This window comes from Taudactylus pleione, unplaced genomic scaffold, assembly GCF_031769625.1.
Source record: "Taudactylus pleione unplaced genomic scaffold, aTauple2 ptg000095l, whole genome shotgun sequence".
NCBI classification, from domain to species: domain Eukaryota; kingdom Metazoa; phylum Chordata; class Amphibia; order Anura; family Myobatrachidae; genus Taudactylus; species Taudactylus pleione.
In genome coordinates this window covers 31,339,844-31,359,399 of record NW_028284497.1, presented here as the reverse complement: position 1 = coordinate 31,359,399, position 19,556 = coordinate 31,339,844, and the positions used below count along the sequence as shown (strand labels likewise).

Genomic DNA, 19,556 nt, shown 5'->3' with positions numbered 1-19,556 from the left:
GACAGGCTTATCGCTCTAAGCCTGTCATGTGATGGCATAAGGGGGAGAAGGGTATCAGTTTACACTGAGCTCAGAGAGATGTCCCAAAGCCGCTCTGCTCACTATCTCATGTGCAATGCGAATGAGGTTGCCATGGTAGTGATACAACACTGAAAAATCTGCAAAATTATTAATATCATTCTGAAGAAACAAACCAATTCAAAAAGTATATACCAAAGTAAATTTTAAAGCTTGCCACAGTGATTCATGTTATTATAAAACACTTAAAATTTTCAAGTAACTCCTACTTTAATGTCAGATTGCTTTTAAAAATAAATAAATAAATAAATAAATAAATAAAACATGGCATGCACATGTTAACAGCAATCAGTTTCATTCTAAACTCAAGGACAGAGTTACAATGCATACTTTAAGTTTATTTCTCAAACCATATATTTCACATAAAACAAGCCTTTTACAAGATGTTAAATGTTCAATATTATATTTTATATTGAAGTTGCTTAATCTACTTGTGCGTTTCAGGATTTCTTAAAACAGAAAAAAAAAAAAAAAACCATCAGTGCCAGCTTAATATATTTAAAGTTATAATACATACTCACATTTAATTTATTTTTTGTTAACCAAACACTCTTGATAAGTAACTGGAATATACCAGAAAAAAAAAAGCAGAAGAAATATAAAATGTATGTACTGCTTTAGTTATTGTTTACACAAACAAGATTAAATTGCACTGAATTAGACTGTTAATACATGTATATGTTCACATAGAATTGTCTTTACTGTTGAACACTTCCAAGCAGGGAAATAGCAGGAAAGCATGTAACAGAGTGAGAGGCAGCTATAGGCGTGTGCCAGATTCAGGCTTGTCCTACTATCAACACGGTCATATGTTGAATAAAATGAAATAACTGAACTGTGCAATTTACGTTTCTAACATTAGTAGTTTACAATTAGTGGTTCCGATTTCAGTTTGTGTTCAATATACTAAAAACTATGTTTTTGCTTTGTTTTTTTTTTAATACTGTGCAAAAGTGACATTACCCCAAGCAATCATTTAAGAATGAAAACTTCTTCTAATGGGAAAGAGAAATTATTGAACTTCGCTTAGGGCCTGCGCAGTGAGTGAATCTGGCCCGTACACTTTAAATGTTATCAGGCTGGCATTGTTCTACATACGGTAAAAGTCACGCTGACATTTTGCTACTGGCTATATAACTTCAGTAGAACGGACTGCTCAGTGATCGTTTTTCCAGGCAGCACAGTTTTTGGTTTCCCATCAATAAAATTAGTTAAAATTAACAGGCGCAAACTGCAATAAGTATCAATGACATCCATGCAGGATTAGACATGATACTATACCAACAAAATTTGATTTGACAATATTTCTCACTTCTGTTGGTCACCAGAACATAGCTAAAGAAGAAATAGAGGCATTAAAAAGAAAAAAATAAAGAAAGGGCTGTGAAAGCAATCATCTGTGTCAGCTAATGACATGGCTAGGCTACAAGGAAGTACATGACGTTGGGTTTTTGTTCACAAAAACAGACTAAACCTTTACTAGGTCAAATCAAGTTAGCAACATTTCTCCAAGCCTGAGAATCTGACAAAAGTGCTTTACAATGCAAGATTACAATAGAAAACGGCATTTCAGTAGGCAGTCATTGGGTGTCAAATGTTGAAGCTTTCTCCACATCCGCAGGTTCCTTTAATGTTTGGATTATTAAAAACAAACTCACTGGAAAGTTTATCTTCTACATAGTCCATTTCTGTTCCTAAAAGAGTCAGTTGTGCTTTCTTCTCTATGAACACTCGTACTCCTGCACAAAAAACAAATAAGTGCATTTACAAATGTTGGGTGGCTCTTGCATTAAAAACAGAGCAGCACTATGTAATGTCAAATACATTTTCTACAAAAGAATCTAGCTTCCATTATACATCATAACACAGCAATGCATTAGATTGTTGTTTATGCAGAAAAAGAGTAAAGGTGAATACACACGGTGCGATATGTCAGATGAACGACTGAACGATTTGCAAACGATTGAACAATTTCAGCCTGTATTAAAATGAATGGAAATCGTACAAAACTAACTGCAAACACATCAGATGTCAGATATCGTTATCTGAGAAATGGGAAAGCGCATAGTTCATTGTTGCACACGTCAGATTTTTCTTTCAGATATGAACGATTTTTAAACTCGTTATCGTTCAGATCTGCAGAAAAATCTGACCGTGTATATGCACCATAACTGTTTTTAGCAATTTACTAGATTTTCATGCAATCCCATATTTTAAAACCATGGTTTCAGTTATCCTAATCAGTGGTATTAACACATTTGCTATTGATCACAATTAAGACCTAATTGTTAAAATCTCACAAGATGTAGTGCCTGGACTGCGCTATATAATTGTATACTGTATTCCAGGACAATACGGTATTGTGTGTATAATCATACATTAAAAAAACAGGTCTTGTAAGTGCAAGTTCACTGTCTTCTTGGTTATAGTGAAGAGATCATAATTAAAATAAAAAAAGTTTCACAGATTAGTAATAGGAAGATAAATTATCGATATTATAGTTAAATGGGTAACCTTAAAATCATCTAGATATGTGAGGGAGACCGTGAATATAGGTGGTATATGACAGCGGTTATATAACAGTTTAAACTAAATAACCAGATGCCTTGGCGACACAAAAGGTATCTAGATTACTCTCTCAATCACTTTGGACAGATAAATAGACCAGTGGGCAATAAAAGGATTATATCATAGATCCATTTGTATGGGAACCTATATGTGTACCGCTGCCCACTGCACTATGATACATGAGCAGAGCTTGATCTCTAAAATGTGTGGATAAGTGAAATCAGGGTCACACCAGATCTGAGATGACCCCCAGGAACACTGGTTCCACAATCAATTCGCTTTATCAAAAGGTCGACCTTTTAAAATGTAATTTGTATATTACGCAGTGTCGTCTAGTTGGTGGAGATCTTCAATTCATTTCTACTGATTATATCAATATTCCAGGAGCACCTTCTGGACCTACAGTATACATCTTTATTATTAATGCAAATATATTAATTCCTGGTGTGGCCATCTAAACCTTACTTTTGTACATAAGGTAACTATTGTCAGAAATAAAGTGCAATAAAAATGGTTTTCTACTAGCAAACCCCTAAACCCAGAAAACAAACTATGTCAGCTGTGCTTGGGTACACTAAGGAATGAAAGTTATTTCTCAGGAAACTGACATATCAGCAACACATGGGCCTGCCCACTGACGTCTAAACCCCCTGAGGTGAAGGGCTTAAGCAATCTGCAATAACATGTAGAACTACCTCTGTCCAGGTAAGTAAATATTTTCATAAGGAGAGAACGTTTTGCCCACTATTTTTCAATAAGTAGAACCTTATTTGTTGAACTGAACTTAAGCAGGAATAAAATAAAATTATCCAAAGTCACACATTAAATAATATCCTGCATGGCATATGAAAAAAAAAGTACATGCAATGCGGTCATAAACTAGTAACATAAACCAGCATCCTATTTATTACAAAGTCATTTCATACTTCAGTTCAGTCATCCAAAAAACACAATAGAGTTCCTCGAAATTGTCATTTCTGGGCAATTAGAGGATTTTCTGCAAGTGCAGACAGTGTAATTGCTGGGCTGCTGTCACACTTAGGCTGGGTACACACGTATAGATTTTCTGTCCAACCATCCAACTAGTTGATTGGGTGGAATTAAATTCTGGTAACGTATGGGAGTAACTGATGATCAGCAATTTGCTCCTAAATGCCAGAAAACAGATGAAAATGGTCGTCAGACAAGTTTGTTAAATGTATGATCTAAACTATTTGTTCAAACAATTTTTATCCATTTTCCGGCGTTTGGGAGCAAATTGCTGATCATCAGTTACTCCCATACGTTACCAGATTTTCATTTCAGCCAATCAACTAGTTGGACAGAAAATCTTTACGTGTGTATGCACCTTATGACTGATAAGTCCTATGAATGCTGTAAGTCCAGCACATACAGCGTACATGTGATACGATCATAAGAAACAGCATGAACATGGCTTGCAATGTGCAGGCTGACAGATGCTGGATGGAGGAGCACCTTTGGGCCACTACCCTTAGCCAAACTAACAAGACTTCAATTATTTTTTTTTTTTACTCAATTATATGCTATTCCTTGTCTTCTGTATTCAATATCATTTCTGTGATCTGCCTGTCACAGTAGTGCAATAAGGGGTAGCTACGCTACCAATGCTATGCATATGCCACAATTGTTATAAAATTCATGCATGTTATCTTTCCCCTAGCCCTCCCAATATACGGTTTGCTAGCATGCAGGTTGCTCTGCCAGTTTTTTAAATCAGTAGCATAGCAACCACAGTATCACCATGCCATGAAAGGGGGCTTACAAAACGAAATCATCTGGCAAGTTACTTAAACTAAGAAGAGATGGTATGTGAATCTTCATTTAACTACCTACACATCACACATTCTCTTGGGGCACCGGAATGCAAGCTTTGCCTATATCAGCTGTTCCCAAACTGTGCGCCGTGGCACCACGGGGTGCCTCAAGACACTTGCATGGGTGCCTCAGGTTAGTGCTCCAGCACCAAATGAAATTATTTATGGTCAATGTAATGTAAATATGTGAATAAACAGAAGTGCAAACCTGTCCACCACCATATAACTGAGCCTAAGGATGACAGGTAGCACAATTTTTTTCTGAATTTCTCAATAACAGACTTAAACATTTCTGATACTCTAGGGCGCCGTTATTAAAAAAAAAGTTTGGGAACCTCTGACCTATATGTTGTCGAACATTTACTCTGCATTGCCCCTAGTGGCCATGTGAAGAAAAAAAGCAATCAAGAAGCCCCCCTATGAAAGTTCTGTTTGAACTGAGGCCCTGATTCAGAGCCGGACACTCTGAACGAGCGCCCACTCTGAATCAGGGCGTTTTTTTTGGGGTGCGTCCTCCTGGACGCTCGCATAGCTGTGGGTTACCACCCACAGCTTATGCGAGCGTCCATGATGATGGTCGCGATGGTCAAGACCATCGCGACCATCAGGCTTGCGACGAGACCCTGTGGTAGGGTCTCACTGCCGCAAGCCCTGGAGTGATTTTGGCTCTATCAGAGCCAAAATCACTCCCACTGACATTACTAGTGATGTCAGTGGGGCCGGACCCAGACGGTAGGCGTTCCCATGGGAACACCTCCGTCTGGGCAGCCACGTCCACCCCGGCACGCCCACCAAAGGGAGCGTGCTGTCACTCACCATCGACAGCACGCCCCCTTTGGTGCGAGACCCCGAGCGACGGCTTCCCCGTCGCTCGCCGGGTCTCGCGCATGCGCATGACGGAGCAGCCTCCGTCGTGCGCATGCGCATTTGGGTACCATCGACCCGCTTGCGAGCGGGTCTGAATGAGACCTTGAATTCTGGCCCATTTAACAAATTGCAGCTCTGCAAAGGATCAGAGCAGGCAGAATGCAAATGTGCCAGTTGTAGGAAAAAGTAATAGGAGTGTAAAAGGATTATGGTGTAGCAGAAATAATTTATTCCAACAGTTTCTGTAATGAGTAATGTAACCCTATTAATGTAGTGAATACTGTTTACTTTTGGATAAAAAGATGTTATTTTTTTCCCCTATTATACTTTGCATACATTTGAAAACTTAGGAGCATATTCTATTAGGTGTGGGGAAAAGCTCCAGATTTTACACCTGGAGCTATTCAATCAATCAGCATTTTCCCCACACGGTAAACACTGCGGTGATGCGTGGTAACCTATAGATTCTGCATAAAATGCTGGAATTTATGGGTTTCTATGCGTGTGAAACCCCCTAGAGGCTGCATTTAACAAATTTGCAAGGAAAAAAAAAAAATCTAAATCAGCGTTACACGTAGGATTCAAGTACCTTATTGATTAGGCCCGGGCTGTCAATTAGTCATTAGGAAAATCCCGTGGCTAATTGGATATGCCCCATAATAGTCATAAAACCTATGGTGGTATTGTGGTAATTAAAAACTCAGCACACAGGGAGATGTTGGCATGCTAACCACTCACCGTCTTGTATTACTTCTTCATCAGAGGCTCCTCTGGACTTTGCATATTCTAGGTAATAGGACAGGCCATTGCAGCCCCTCGTACGAACTGCTACTTTTAAACCAATCTGTTAAAGTAAAAATATTTAAAAAATGATAACGGCAGAGTGGGAAATTAGGCATGGTAGAGTCAGCTGTTCCCTAAACAGTGACATAAGTAATGCAAATGTTGGTTACCCAAGCCATTGATACACAACGGAAATAAAAAGTAAATAAAATAAGGTATACAATAAAATTAATTTTAAATGTCAAAGCATAATATATGTTACATACACTGATTAGTTTAGCACATTTGTCCCTAGAATAAGTTGTAACAACCTCATAAAACCTCATATCTTCCCATGCATACAGCAAGAATGGGGATTAAATCGACTATAAAATAGAAATTCATAATGAAAGAAAAAAAAAAAAAAAAAAAAAAAAAAAAAAAGCTTCAAGGGGATAAGTGTTCCATTTATGACAAGTCAGTTACTAAGCATGTAGCAACGGGACGCTAATATTATTGTATATTTGCTTACTGCATAGAAAAGTAATGGGCAGCTTATATATGAGAGTATATACTGAACAGCCCAATGACATGACTCACTGTGCAGTGGAGTTGGCTGCTTACCTGCATCTACAGGTAGGTCAAATTATATTTTTGTACTGCACACCAATTTCATCTGGGCCTCTGCTCCACCTGAGCCTTTGTAACATAGAGGCCACAACCACTCTTTCAACTTATCTTCCTACAACTTGACTAAAATGTACCCCTTCACATTCTCCTCCACTGCAATGGCACAGCTTTTACCTGCCTGGCCCTTAACCTGCTTAAACATTATGTGGGCCCAAAACAGCTTTGACTCATGAAATCATCAGGAAACACCATTCCTGTGTATCTCAGAACACACCATTCCTGTCTATTGGACTGAGCACCCTCCACAATGTCTGTCCTCCCTTCCCAGGCATACAGATCCGCTCCCTGTTAATCAGCAACCATGGACATCAACAAATCATCATTTAGCCTTTTATTTTCAACACTTCACATGGCTTTCCCTTTCTAACTTTGCAACCAAGATGGCTATCATCCCCCTGGCTCCTAGCTTCTCTTATTACTCCCTACCTTTAGAAAGTAAGCTCTCTTGGGCATTGTCCCTTATCTTATGTCTCACGTCTGTCCACTCTGTCTTCTCCATGTGTCCCTGTCATATCTTATGCGGAATTGGTTCTGTATGCTTTTGCTCAAACTGCACATTTTCATATTATTCTGCATAAGTGAATTTGTTCATATCGATCTTGTCAGTTTCCCTTCTCTTACGCTGAATCCCTCTGTGTGCCAAACAATTTGATTGAAATTGCATTTGAATTCTGCTTATTTGTAATTGTCATTTTTTCATCTTGTATGACTGTCTCTCATCTGCTGTGTGTAGTTACTGTACTGTTTGGGCATTTGCTCGGCAATTATGCTATGGTTACCTGTTGTGATTGTACTTATGCTATGATTTTAGGTTTACCCCTTGTACAGCGCTGTGAATGGCGCCTTATGAATAAAGAGAATAGTAATATACCCAGGTATGAAAGAGCTTGGTCATTTTTATTTGGAAAGGGGGCATAAATAAGCTAAAGTGTTACACAACCATTCCTCCTTTAATAAGCAAAGCAGCACTGCAAATGAGAAACAAAATTGCGTTTTACTTACATGGTCTGGCTTTTCAGCTAGTAGTTGCTTTATTTTATTTACTGCAGGAGGTGTCTGAAGCGACAGGAAGACATTATTTAGAAATGCAAGTCAATGTTAATATAACTAGTCACAAATAGCCTGTGATACCATACATCAAACATACTGCTTAGCTTCATGCATTAATAGATTGGATAAATATAGCAATACTGTATTAACTATACACACTATATGTAGTGTTGTGGTCTAGTATAAGATAGGATACATAATATCTGATATATGGATTTTGGTGTAATCATCCCAAAACATATGGTGCTCTCCAGATAAAAATTGATGCTAAGTAAAAAGAAAACCATTAACTTAATTGTGACACTCAAACAATATAAACATAATAGGAACATCTGTGCTTCAAGTCCAATCAAAATAAGAGTGGAAAGCGGTGGGAATATGTTCTTGTACATAGAATAAGATTGAGTATTTAGTTAAAATATAATAAAAAAGGCAATACATTACAATTTATATAAATTATGTTATTACGATCTGATGTCACTGAAAATATATTCTATAATATGAATATCGATAACTATATCTGTATCCTGTACATTTATAGAAACAGACAAATCTCAGGTGCACAACTCCAAATTACTGATAATATATAAATGCAATAAATTTTTTGCAATCAATAGAGGTTTTCAGCATAATCATGGCCAAGGTTATGGGCCTACCGACCATATCCAGGTAACCTCTTTAGGGTAGGTCCCTAACATAGTAGGGTTCAAATCCAGAGCGCAGGACACCACCAAACTAGCCCAGCTAAGCCACCCCATGGCACCGCCATAGTAAGAAAAGTGCAGTGTAAAAGAGATAGTTAAGCTGCATATAAAAAATGAAAATAAAAAAGTGAAGTACATGTATAATAAACAAACAGTGAAGGGTTAAAATGTGTTATAAAAGAAAATAAAGAGATATGGTAAGAACTTACCTTATCTCTATTTCTGCGAGGTCCATAGGGTTCCACAGGGATACCTTGGGTTATAGTCATGGCTTGGCCATCGGGCACCACAGTGTTAACTTTGTGCTCCCAGGATGCACTGCCCCCCCCTCCTATAACCCCGCCCCCAGGCCAAGGCACCTTAGTTCAGTAATAAGCCAAGGCCATAGGAGGAGAAAGAGAGAAGGAAGTCTGGAACACACAAGAATCACATTCTCACAATAAGGAAACGGAAAATTGGTGACCAGAACCAGACCGACAGGGTGGGCGCCCTGTGGAACCCTATGGACCTTGCAGAAAGAGAGATAACAAAGGTAAGTTCTTACCATATCTCTTATTTTCTGCAGCAGGCTCCATAGGGTATCCACAGGGATACCTTGGGAGTTCCCAAAGCAGTATCCTCAAGGGGGCGCTCCTGTGCTGAAAGGAGAACCCGCCGACCGAAGGAAGCATCCTGAGAGGCAAAGGTATCAAATGCATAATACCTTACAAAAGGTGTGGACAGAGGACCACGTGGCCGCCTTACAAAGCTGTACAGCCGAGGCGCCACGGCAAGCTGCCCATGAAGGACCCACAGACCGCGTAGAATGAGCAGTAACAGAGGGCAGCATAGGAATGCCCTCATGAATGTAAGCCTCAGAAATCGCCATGCAAATCCACCTGGCCAATGTTTGCTTGTTGGCCGAACAACCCTTCCTATGGAAACCATAGAGGACGAACAAAGCGTCCGACTACCTTAGGGAATCGGTACAGTCCACGTAAATCTGTAGAGCTCGTACCACATGCAATGAGGCCACACCTGCTGAAAGGTCTGCTGAGCTAAAGGCCGGCACTAAAATTTCCCCATTAATGTGGAAACTAGAGACCACCTTAGACAGGAACCCAGGGCAAGTCCGAAGCACTGGCCTGTTCCTGTGAAAAAAACAGAAAGGGGGGACAGCAGGAAAAAGCCCCAAAATCTGACACCCTCCTGGCGGAAGCAATAGCCAGGAGGGACACAGTCTTGGCTGCGACTCATTTGAGATCCACTGAGCCCAGTGGTTCAAATGGAGGTCCTTGGAGAGCCCGAAGGACCACGGCCAATTCCCAAGGAGCCACAGCATAAAGGTGTGAACATCCGGGAGCGGAGCAATCCTCCACTGAAACCACACAGACAGTGCGGAAACATGTACTTTCAATGAGGTTAGACGAAGACCCTTATCTAAGCCTGCCTGGAGAAAAGCCAGAACCCAGGATATCCGAAATACCTGGGGATCGTACCACCTGGGACGACACCATTCAAAGAAGGTATGCCACACCCTGTGGTAAATCCTGGCAGAAGCAGGTTTCCGAGCTCTAAGCATGGTGTTAACCACCGAGCTGGAGAACCCCTTAGCTCTTAGGAGGGATGTCTCAAGAGCCACGCCGTCAAAGACAGACGACCCAGATCCGTGTAAACACAAGGACCCTGAGACAACAGGTCCGGACGTTGAGGCAACAGCAACGGAGTGTCTATGGAGAGCCTCTGAAGATCTGAGTACCAGTGACGTCTGAGCCACCAGCAGGATCATGCCTCCTTCTTGCTTGAACTTCCTCAATACCCAATGGAGAAAGGAGGAAACGAGTACGCAAACTGGAAGGTTCACCGAACTGACAGAGCATCTACCAGGAGAGCCCTTGCTTCTCTTGTTCTGGACCCGTACACTCTTAGCTTGCGGTTGTGTCTGGAGGCCATGAGGTCTTTCTCTGGAAGACCCCATTTGTCCACCAGGAGTTGGAAGACCTCTTGGTGAAGTGACCACTCCCCTGGATGTACATTGTGTCGACTGAGGAAGTCCGCTTTCCAGTTGAGTACTCCTGGAAGGAACACTGCCAAGATGGCTGGGAGCTTGTCTTCCGCCCAAGTCAGAATGCGGGCTACCTCTTTTAGAGCCGCCTGACTTAGGGTTCCGCCCTGACGGTTTATGTAAGCCACTGTGGTGGCGTTGTCTGACTGAACTTGTACGGGTTTCCCTCGAAGAACCAGTCTTGCATGGAGCAGCGCTCTGAACACTGCCCGAAGTTCCAATATATTGATTGGAAGGGCAGATTCTGCTGATGTCCACCATCCTTGAAAAACGTGTGGACCCGTCACTGCGCCCCAGCCCCGGAGACAGGCATCCGTCGTAAGATCCATTCATCTGGAGAGGATCAGCCTCTGTAGAGGTCCTGAACGAAACTGGGCATATTCCACCATGTCGAACGTCGACACCATGGAACCCAGTAATCTCATTACCAAGTGAATGGACACCCAGCAACCCTGAAGACAAGAACGTACTCTAGTCTGTAGGGCGGAGATCTTCTCCTCTGTTAAGAAGATTTTCTGCTGCTGAGAGTCCAACAGTGCTCGCAGATGGATCATCCTCTGGGATGGCATCAGTGAGGACTTTTTCCAATTGATCACCCTCTGCAACGCCGATGTTGTCAGGTGTAGATGATTGCGAAGTACCTCCGGAGACCCTGCTAGGAGAAGCAGGTCGTCTAAGTAAGGCAGCAGGCGAACCCCCTGTAACTGCAGGTGAGCCGCCATGACCACCATTACCTTGGTGAACACCCGCGGAGCCGTGGAAAGACCAAACGGCAGCGCTTGAAACTGATAATGGTGATCCAATACAGCAAATCTGAGAAACCTCTGATGAGCAGTAGCAATGGGGATATGCAGGTAGGCATCCTGAATATCCAGGGACACCATGAAATCCCCAGGTTCCATAGCTAATATAATGGAACGTAGAGTCTCCATCCTGAACCGAGGGACCCTCAGAAACTTGTTGAGGGCCTTGAGGTTGAGAATAGGACAGAAAGAACAGTTCGGTTTTGGTACCAAAAAGAGATTGGAGTGATAACCCGTCCCCCTGAGGGACAGGGGGACAGGAACTATGACCCCTTCTTGGAGCATAGAACTTACCACTTTCTGGATTTCCAGAGCCTTTGTGGAATGAAGGCCTATAGGAAAAAACTGATGGGGAGGCCTTCTACTGAAAGAGAGGGCGTACCTGTGACAAACCACTTCTCTGACCCAGGTGTCTGTGGTAGTCATCCACCAGTGCTGGGCGAACCGAAGAAGTCGGCCTCCCACCTTGGGGTCCCCCAAGGGGAGGCCCGTCCCATCATGCTGAGGGTTTGTCCTCAGGCTTGGTGACAGGGTGTCTAGCACTCCAAGGCCGCTTCTTGGGCTTGGGTGTCCTCTTGGTGGCTCCTGAAAGGACTGCACCTTTTGCTTACCTTGAGGACGATAGGCCCGAAAGGACGAAGTAGCTGTCCCAGACGGGTGTGCAGTCCAGGGACCTTTCCTATATACTCCTGTACATTCATGCAATATATCTCACTAAGCTCTTTATTAAATACTATCATTCATATATTACAAATGCAGCTTGTAGTTAGTATTTAAACGTATAAGTTATAGTAAACAAATATAGATTGGTTCAGATGCACTTATCTTGAGTGCTTTAACGCTCTCTATAATAAATGTGTTATTTCTCCTATATCAAGATATTTCCTCACTCTTTATAACCTGTAGGTGTCAGCAGCTGTTAGATCCATGTAAGTGATTGAAAGAGTACTTGCTAATAGGGTTACATAAATTGTCGCCTCTCAGTTAATACAGCGCTGGCTGAGGTATCCGTACCAAAATATACATAAACATTGTACATATGTGTCCAAATATATCTTACCTCTGTGTGCTACAAGTCACGTTACACACAATGCTTGAAGGCAATGCAAGTTTTTACCTTCAAATATGTCTTATTTGCAAATCGATGTGAATTAGACACACAAGCAGCTTCTGCTGATTAAAATGATATGCAACATGCTTATATTGGGTACTCACTTTTTTAAAGTCCCCGGGGACGCGCTGTGCTGTGGCCAATCCCTGACAGCTGGCTGCAGCACAGCGCGTCCCCCTGCAGAGACAGACATAACGTTGTCTGTTAGAGCAGCCAATGAGAGTCAGATAGACTCATTGACTGCTGCTGTGGAAAGCCGTGTTGGGATCAAGTTTCTGATCCCAGCATCGGCACAGCATCTGTGCCTGGAGCTGGGACAGTGTTTGTTCCCAGCGCCGGGTAAGCCACCGCGGCGGGTACCTGGTGAAGGGACCGTCTGGTCCCTTCCACCAGTGTCGGCGGGAGAAGCTTGGCTCCGGGCGCAAGCTGAGTGGAGCTCGCTGCCCGGATGCCAAGTAGCGGCGGCGCTGGTTTGAAACAGCCAGTAGGAGGCAGAGGCGACAAGCCAATCGCGGCTCGTCACATCATAGCCCACCCACTCGCGGCGTCTTGAATAGACGCTGCTGAGCGGGAACGTTCAGTCTGTCGGCGGAGGGGAGGAGTGAAGGCCTCTCGAAGACAAGTGAAGAGCGGCGCGGCAATAGTTCCAGCGCCCGCGCAAGAGGCCAGAAGATGGCGTGATCAAGAAGGAAGAGGCAGCGCGATCAAGAAGGAAGAGGACCGGAAAGGACTGCGGGGGAGGAAAATAAAAGAGCTATCGAAGCTCCCCCCCGCAGCCTCTTCCACCGTGCGGGTAGGCGACCTTGGGCCACCGTTATTTACCCTTCCCTAGACCACCAGCGTCGGGCACTAGGCCGTGGCATAAATTCAGGCATTAGGCCTGCGGGTATATAGGTGGGCACAAGGCCCGGGCTACATAGGGGCATTAGGCAGAATTGAAGGTATCTGCCCCCCCCAAATAGGTGTGACCTGGGCATTAGGCCCAGGTCACTAAAGGGCAAATAGGTGGGTCCCCAGTAGATGACCCACCAATTTGCCGTTTAGTGACCTGGGCCTAATGCCCAGGTCACTCCTATTTGGGGGGCAGCTAGCTCCACTGCATAGGGGGTCTGAGAGGCATATGGGGGACTTCTGGGGGCACTGCATAGGGGGACTACTCCCCGGGGGCACTGCATAGGGGGGGGGACAACTACCGGGGGCAATGCATAGGGGGACTACTACCGTGGGCAATGCATAGGGGGACTACTACTGGGGGCAATGCACAGGGGGACTAAAGCACATTAATGTGCGGCATCATGTGTAAAGGGCACTAATGTGCGGCATCATGTGTAAAGGGCATTAATGTGCAGCATCATTTGTAAGGGGTATTACTGCATGGCATAATGTGTAAAGGCTGGGCATTGTTGTGTGGCATAATGTGTAAAGATCAGGCATTAAATGTGCGGCATGTGTAAAGGCTGGGCATTGGTGTGTGGCATAATGTGTAAAGGGCATTAATGTGCGGCATAATGTGTAAAGACCGGTCATTTATCCTTTGATAAATATGCCTATTACCTAAAGCGTTATTCATAGACTAACCATACTATCGCTTTAAAACGGGACACATGAATTAATTACAAAGGTTCTGTGACTGGCTGACTTCATGCCTGGATTTCACCTGGTTTTAATGAGCCACAGAACCTGTGTAATCCATGAGTCTACCAGTTCAAAGGGATGATATAGTAAACCTACTTATTCACTATGGGTTTTGTGAACAGACAAGTCATATTACCTGAAAGATCGTGGAGGCATTAAAACATGCATTTAAGGGGCTTGTGGGGATATCTGATGCTGTTGGGGGGTATCAGATGGGCATTTTAGGAGGATGTGGGGAGGTCTGAGAGCATATGGGGAGCTCTAAAGCATAAATTATGATGGGACCCAGAAATGGTCAGGTAGGACCCCATTTTTTTAAAGTGGTGGGTCCCTGGGACCCACAAATTTTGTCACTCACCGCGATCACTGCTGCGCTATAGAGTCACACCATGGCATGGTGCGACTAGAAGGGCTATTTAACGCGCAAGGAAGATGTATGTCCACACATCTATATGCTTTAATTTATTACAATGTAGTGAGGCTATCAATAGTTTAATACAATATGCTGGATTAAAACAGCTAATTATAATTTTAGACTAAACAACTGTATTCCATCCCACATAATAGGAGACTAAAATAATTTGAGTAATCACTATTGCCAGTCTCTACCATTATCTGGGCCCTTGAATTCATCTGTAGATGCCCAGGTCTTTCTTCACTGCCTGAGCTGGGATCTTCCAGCTAGGCACACAACTCTGGCCTTTTCCTCCTCACTCCATTTCCCTGCTTAACCCCTGGCTACCAGATACTTGCAGTTCCTTGGAATTCTGTTGTCCTGCTCCATCACCAGCCCCACTACTGCTGCTTAGCCCAGGATCTTCCGAATGAGCACAGTGTCAGCCCGCTGCTAATCAGGGCTGTGACTGCAGCCTCACAGCCACAATCAAAGCGGCAAAACTTTAGGCTTGATCACAAGCACTTAACACCTTAATTACAGTGGAGGTAAGGAACGAGCCTGCCTGAGCTGGGCACCTTAACTGAATAGTCTGTAAACCCTCAGTACATCTAATGAGGCCCATGAATCTAAGGCCCCAATTCCCCATTCTGCCGATGATCGCCCCGATTCCCCGTTCTGCCGATGATCGCCAACATGTGAAAAATCCCTAATTCTGACCATTTTCGAGTCGGGATCAGGGGCATTGAGATTTCTCAACATGTTAAATATGTCCGATTCCCTGACACCAGCAGAATAGGGAATTGCGGCAATCAAGCCTCAGATGTATGGGCATCTTTAGGCAACCGTGTTCCACCTCCTCACACAATGATCCTTCTTTTTTTCTTTCCACCTTTGCTCCCCGTTGTTTCCCTTAACCCTATTTGTATCTTCTTCTCGCATCACCCTCTTAGTTGCCATAATTAACCTCCCCCCCCACTCTCTCTCTTCACCTCCCCCACAGACCACCACTTTATCTCTCGATACTCTTCCCCTGCCTCCTGCCCTATTTTCCTCTCCTCTCCGATCTTTCTTCTCTTTTCCTGGGCGATTTAATGTTCCCCCGGAATTTGCATGTCAAGTACTTTATTTCAATTATGTCAGATAAACTACACAATCACAGATATATAGTAGATCAGATAACTACTTAATAAACTGACGCTGTGTTGAATGTTTCAAATTAAATAGCCTATATGTACAAAATACACATTAATTTTTACATTACTGATCTCTAATGTTTTCACACAAACTAAAAAGTGGGACAGATAACCAAAAATTCATACATCAGTGTGATCAAATCTTTGAATGAATTATAACTAAATATCCTTATGTGGAAGACAATGTAAAGTTCACACTGTTACCAAGCCGATTATCATGACTCTTTATCCCCCCCACCAGTGCTGTATTAACTAAAATGAAATAACCAAATAGCCCTTTTATCAAGTGCTGTGATTCTATAATCTACAGTGGATGTAACGACCGCTAACTAGAGATTAGGAATACGGATTTTGAATACGAAAATTATTATCTAAATGCACACAGCGGGACCTCGTGCTAAAATGAGGGTCCCCCTAGTGCCCCATGCTGATTAAAATGATATGCGGCATGCCTATATTCTGTGTGCAACTGCGGGTGTATCTGCATGTGGAATGCTACATTACAGTCTCACAGCTGGTGACACTGTAACGCAGCATTTCGCATGCAGATACACGCACACAGAATATAGGCATGCCGCATATCACTTTAATCATCAGAATGAGGTTTACGAATAAGACGCATTGGGACATAAAAAGTCAGAATGTTATGTCAAAAGAAAAAAAGTTAATGAAAAAGGAATGTGCATTTTGTGAGATATTTTCGTGAAGCGAGATCCCGATTCCCTTACAATTCAACTACATTGTGTCGATGTCACATATTAACTCTGATGTGTGCAACCTATGTGAAGTGCATGGAAAAGGGGAAATCATCCTGAAAGCCCATAAATTGGCAAATAAGATAGCAGAACAGTATAGATGGTTATTAGTGACTACAAGCAAAGTATTGTTGGCACTTAAATAGTGTTAAATGATTGTTTTTTTGCAACTTTTGAATAATGAAAACCAGCAACTGCATTTAAGAAAAAAAAAAAAAAAATATATATATATATATATATATATATATATATATATTATATCTATAGGGTGAATCAGCCAGTGAATGAACATTTTCAGGTTTAATAACACAAATCTTGAATTTAATGCATACAGGGGCCCAATGCGATCTAGGCACATATATAAGACCACACATGCGCGCTGGCCATTGCCAAGAGAGGGTTCCTATGGAACCCCCTCCCAGCTAGCATTGAAATGTGTAGCCCGCAGACTAAATCGGCTTACACCATCTTCAGACGGCGTAAGCTGTGGGGACCATGTTCCGGAATGCTTTGCATTCCCAAACTTGATAAATCTGGCAGCATTGCATACCCCATAGGAACCTATGGGGGTTTTGGTGCTGGCGGATATGGAGGGACGGCAGCAGATATCAGAGATATTTGCTGCAATCCCTCCATAATACATCTGTGGGATATTTAATATTTGCAGGTATCCACCAAATACTGGTGTTTGGGGGAATACACTTCAAGTATTAAATGATAAGTAATCGGTATGAATTACCGCCGAACCCCTGGCCGGCGGTTCAAAACCTGACAGCGGCTGGCCGACAGAGGAGGAAATCCAGTTCGTAGGTAAGTATAAACTAACCTATTTTTCCCCCTAACCCTCCTTCAGGGTGCCTAACCCTAACCCCCCCCTTCCCCGCCGCCTAAACCTAAGTCCCCCGGGGGGTGGGGGGGTGGGGGGGTGGATGGAAGTGCCTAACCCAAACCACCCCACGGGGGTGCCTAACCCTCCCTCCCCCTAACCTCCCAGGTGGGGGGGGGGGGTGCCTAACCCTAAATCCCCCCTGGAGCCCCAAATCTAATCTCCTCCCCCCACGCGGCTTTCCATAGCTTTAGACACCTGTCATTCGTCCCTCATGGGGATTAAATTGTCTGGAAGCTGGCGGTCGGCATTCCGTCCGCCGGCTTCCTAACCGTATACCAATGATAATTGGACCTCACAATCTTAGACTAGACCTACTATGTTTTATTGATGAAAGTCATTAATTTACTGGACTTCTCTGTTCATTTGTTAGCATTGTGTGTTCATTCACTGGTAATTTCTACACCTCTCCGTCAAACAAACACGTTTTAAAAGTGTGCAGCATGGCATTTCCAGCAAAAAAACACAACTGTAATGCCAGCTGGTATATGGCCAAAGCAAGTACTTCATAATAGTGATGGCCATCGATGGGGCTCCCACGACCATCGATAGCGCTGCAACAAAGCAGCACCATCAATTGTGGTACGCAATGCTGTTTACATCAGTGATGCCGGTCCAATGGCTGAAGTCTGCACAGCACTCAACCATTGAGGGCTTTAGAGCGTCAATGAGACAGCCTGTGATGGCCATCGCTACTTCATATACTCATACCTAACTGACTGGGGTGCAGAAGAAAGTACACTATAGCATGAATGGACTTTAAATAAATACAAATATGTCTAGGTAATGTAAGAGAAGCGTAAATCCTCCTTACTCCCGTGCAAGTCCTTACTCCCAGTCACCTCAGTAGAGGTAGCAGTGACATATGCAACAAGCTGCGGAGGTGGCCGGGCAGACTGTCGTCGTCTGTCTGTGCTCACTGTTACTACATAACATGACACTGTGCTGTCACACTATAGCCACACACACGCACAAGACGCGTACTGCGACACGTTTGTCCCTGGCAGATAAGGTCACACGCCCGCCCAGATACACAGTCACAGTCCGACTACAGGCCCCGGCATAGCAGCTTAGCTAGAACTCACCAGGGTGAGCGCCGCCCTGGTCGGCAGCAGCTTCCTTTTGCTGACCGCCCTGATGGTCGCTCTCACAAGCGGGGCGGACATGCTGCTGCTGTTCTCACCCACTCGCCCATATGATCTATGGAAGACCCAATGAGATGCAGAGAGGTCAGTACACAAACACAGCGACAGCGGCGATATCCGGAGGCAGCAGCTCCGACCTGGCTCCACCCAGCGCGGCCCCGCTCATTGGTTACCCGGCGGCAGGGTAGCAGCAGCAACAACCGTACAGACAGCCCTGTAGCGACAGAGGCGCTGCGTCATAGCGCGTCACTCGCCCAGTACTGTGTGTCCTAGCCTGCTGCTACTGCTGGGAGCACAACAACAATAACATCCTGTGACTGGTTGGTTGTTGGAATGGAAATAACATTTCGTGTCCCACCCAGTGTAGAGATAATCGTGCAGATCGGTGATTTAATACAAAGATAATGTCACATTGTATATTGCCATTATGTAATTAACGGCAGGGAAAGGCCTGTGCTAACCTCTGTACTGGCTGGCCGAATAAGAAGCTTACTCCAGCCTCGTGTGCTGGATAATAACATACATTTTTGAACAACACTGTAATGTTCTGTCTGACAGCCACATACCATGCTTTGATTTTACATTCTCCCTGACAACTTTTTTTTCACATATGTTACAAAAGTTTTTTAAGAAAGAAATCACTTCCTCCAATTGCTTATGTGAAACAATGCATATCAACACTAGGGCCCGTATTTAATTTGAGATGAAAAGCTGGAATCGGCGAAAAAGGTTCGCCGATGACGTAATTTCGCCAGGTGGAAAAGTATTGCCGTATTCAATTCTAAAGACTTTCTGCCTAGAAATGCAATGTACCCCGCGGAAAAGTTTCGCCTATGAATAGCTGACAGAAAAAAGTGCAGAATTGGGGTTTTGGGGTGCAACGTTGCGGGAACCCCCGTGCAGCCTTCAGACAGTCCCCCAAAACTGGGTCAAATTTTTTTTTAAAAACACTTAAGAACACCCCAAAAAATCACTTTCATTTTGGGGACGAAAAAAAAAAATGTTGGGGAACGAAGTTAAAAACTAACACACT

The 19,556-nt window shown here is 43.5% G+C and overlaps 1 protein-coding gene across 1 annotated transcript; it reads right to left on the bottom strand.

Annotated features, from left to right (window-relative positions):
- Positions 1–532: 532 nt before the first annotated feature.
- Positions 533–18,697, bottom strand: ISCA1 (iron-sulfur cluster assembly 1). The gene is made up of 4 exons (XM_088470288.1): positions 18,464–18,697; positions 7,803–7,856; positions 6,087–6,192; positions 533–1,817 (listed from the first exon to the last, which is right to left on the bottom strand). The coding sequence occupies exons 1-4, from the start codon at positions 18,542–18,544 to the stop codon at positions 1,669–1,671; spliced, it is 390 nt and encodes a 129-aa protein (XP_088326414.1). The 5' UTR covers positions 18,545–18,697; the 3' UTR covers positions 533–1,668.
- Between the last annotated feature and the right edge of the window lie 859 nt (positions 18,698–19,556).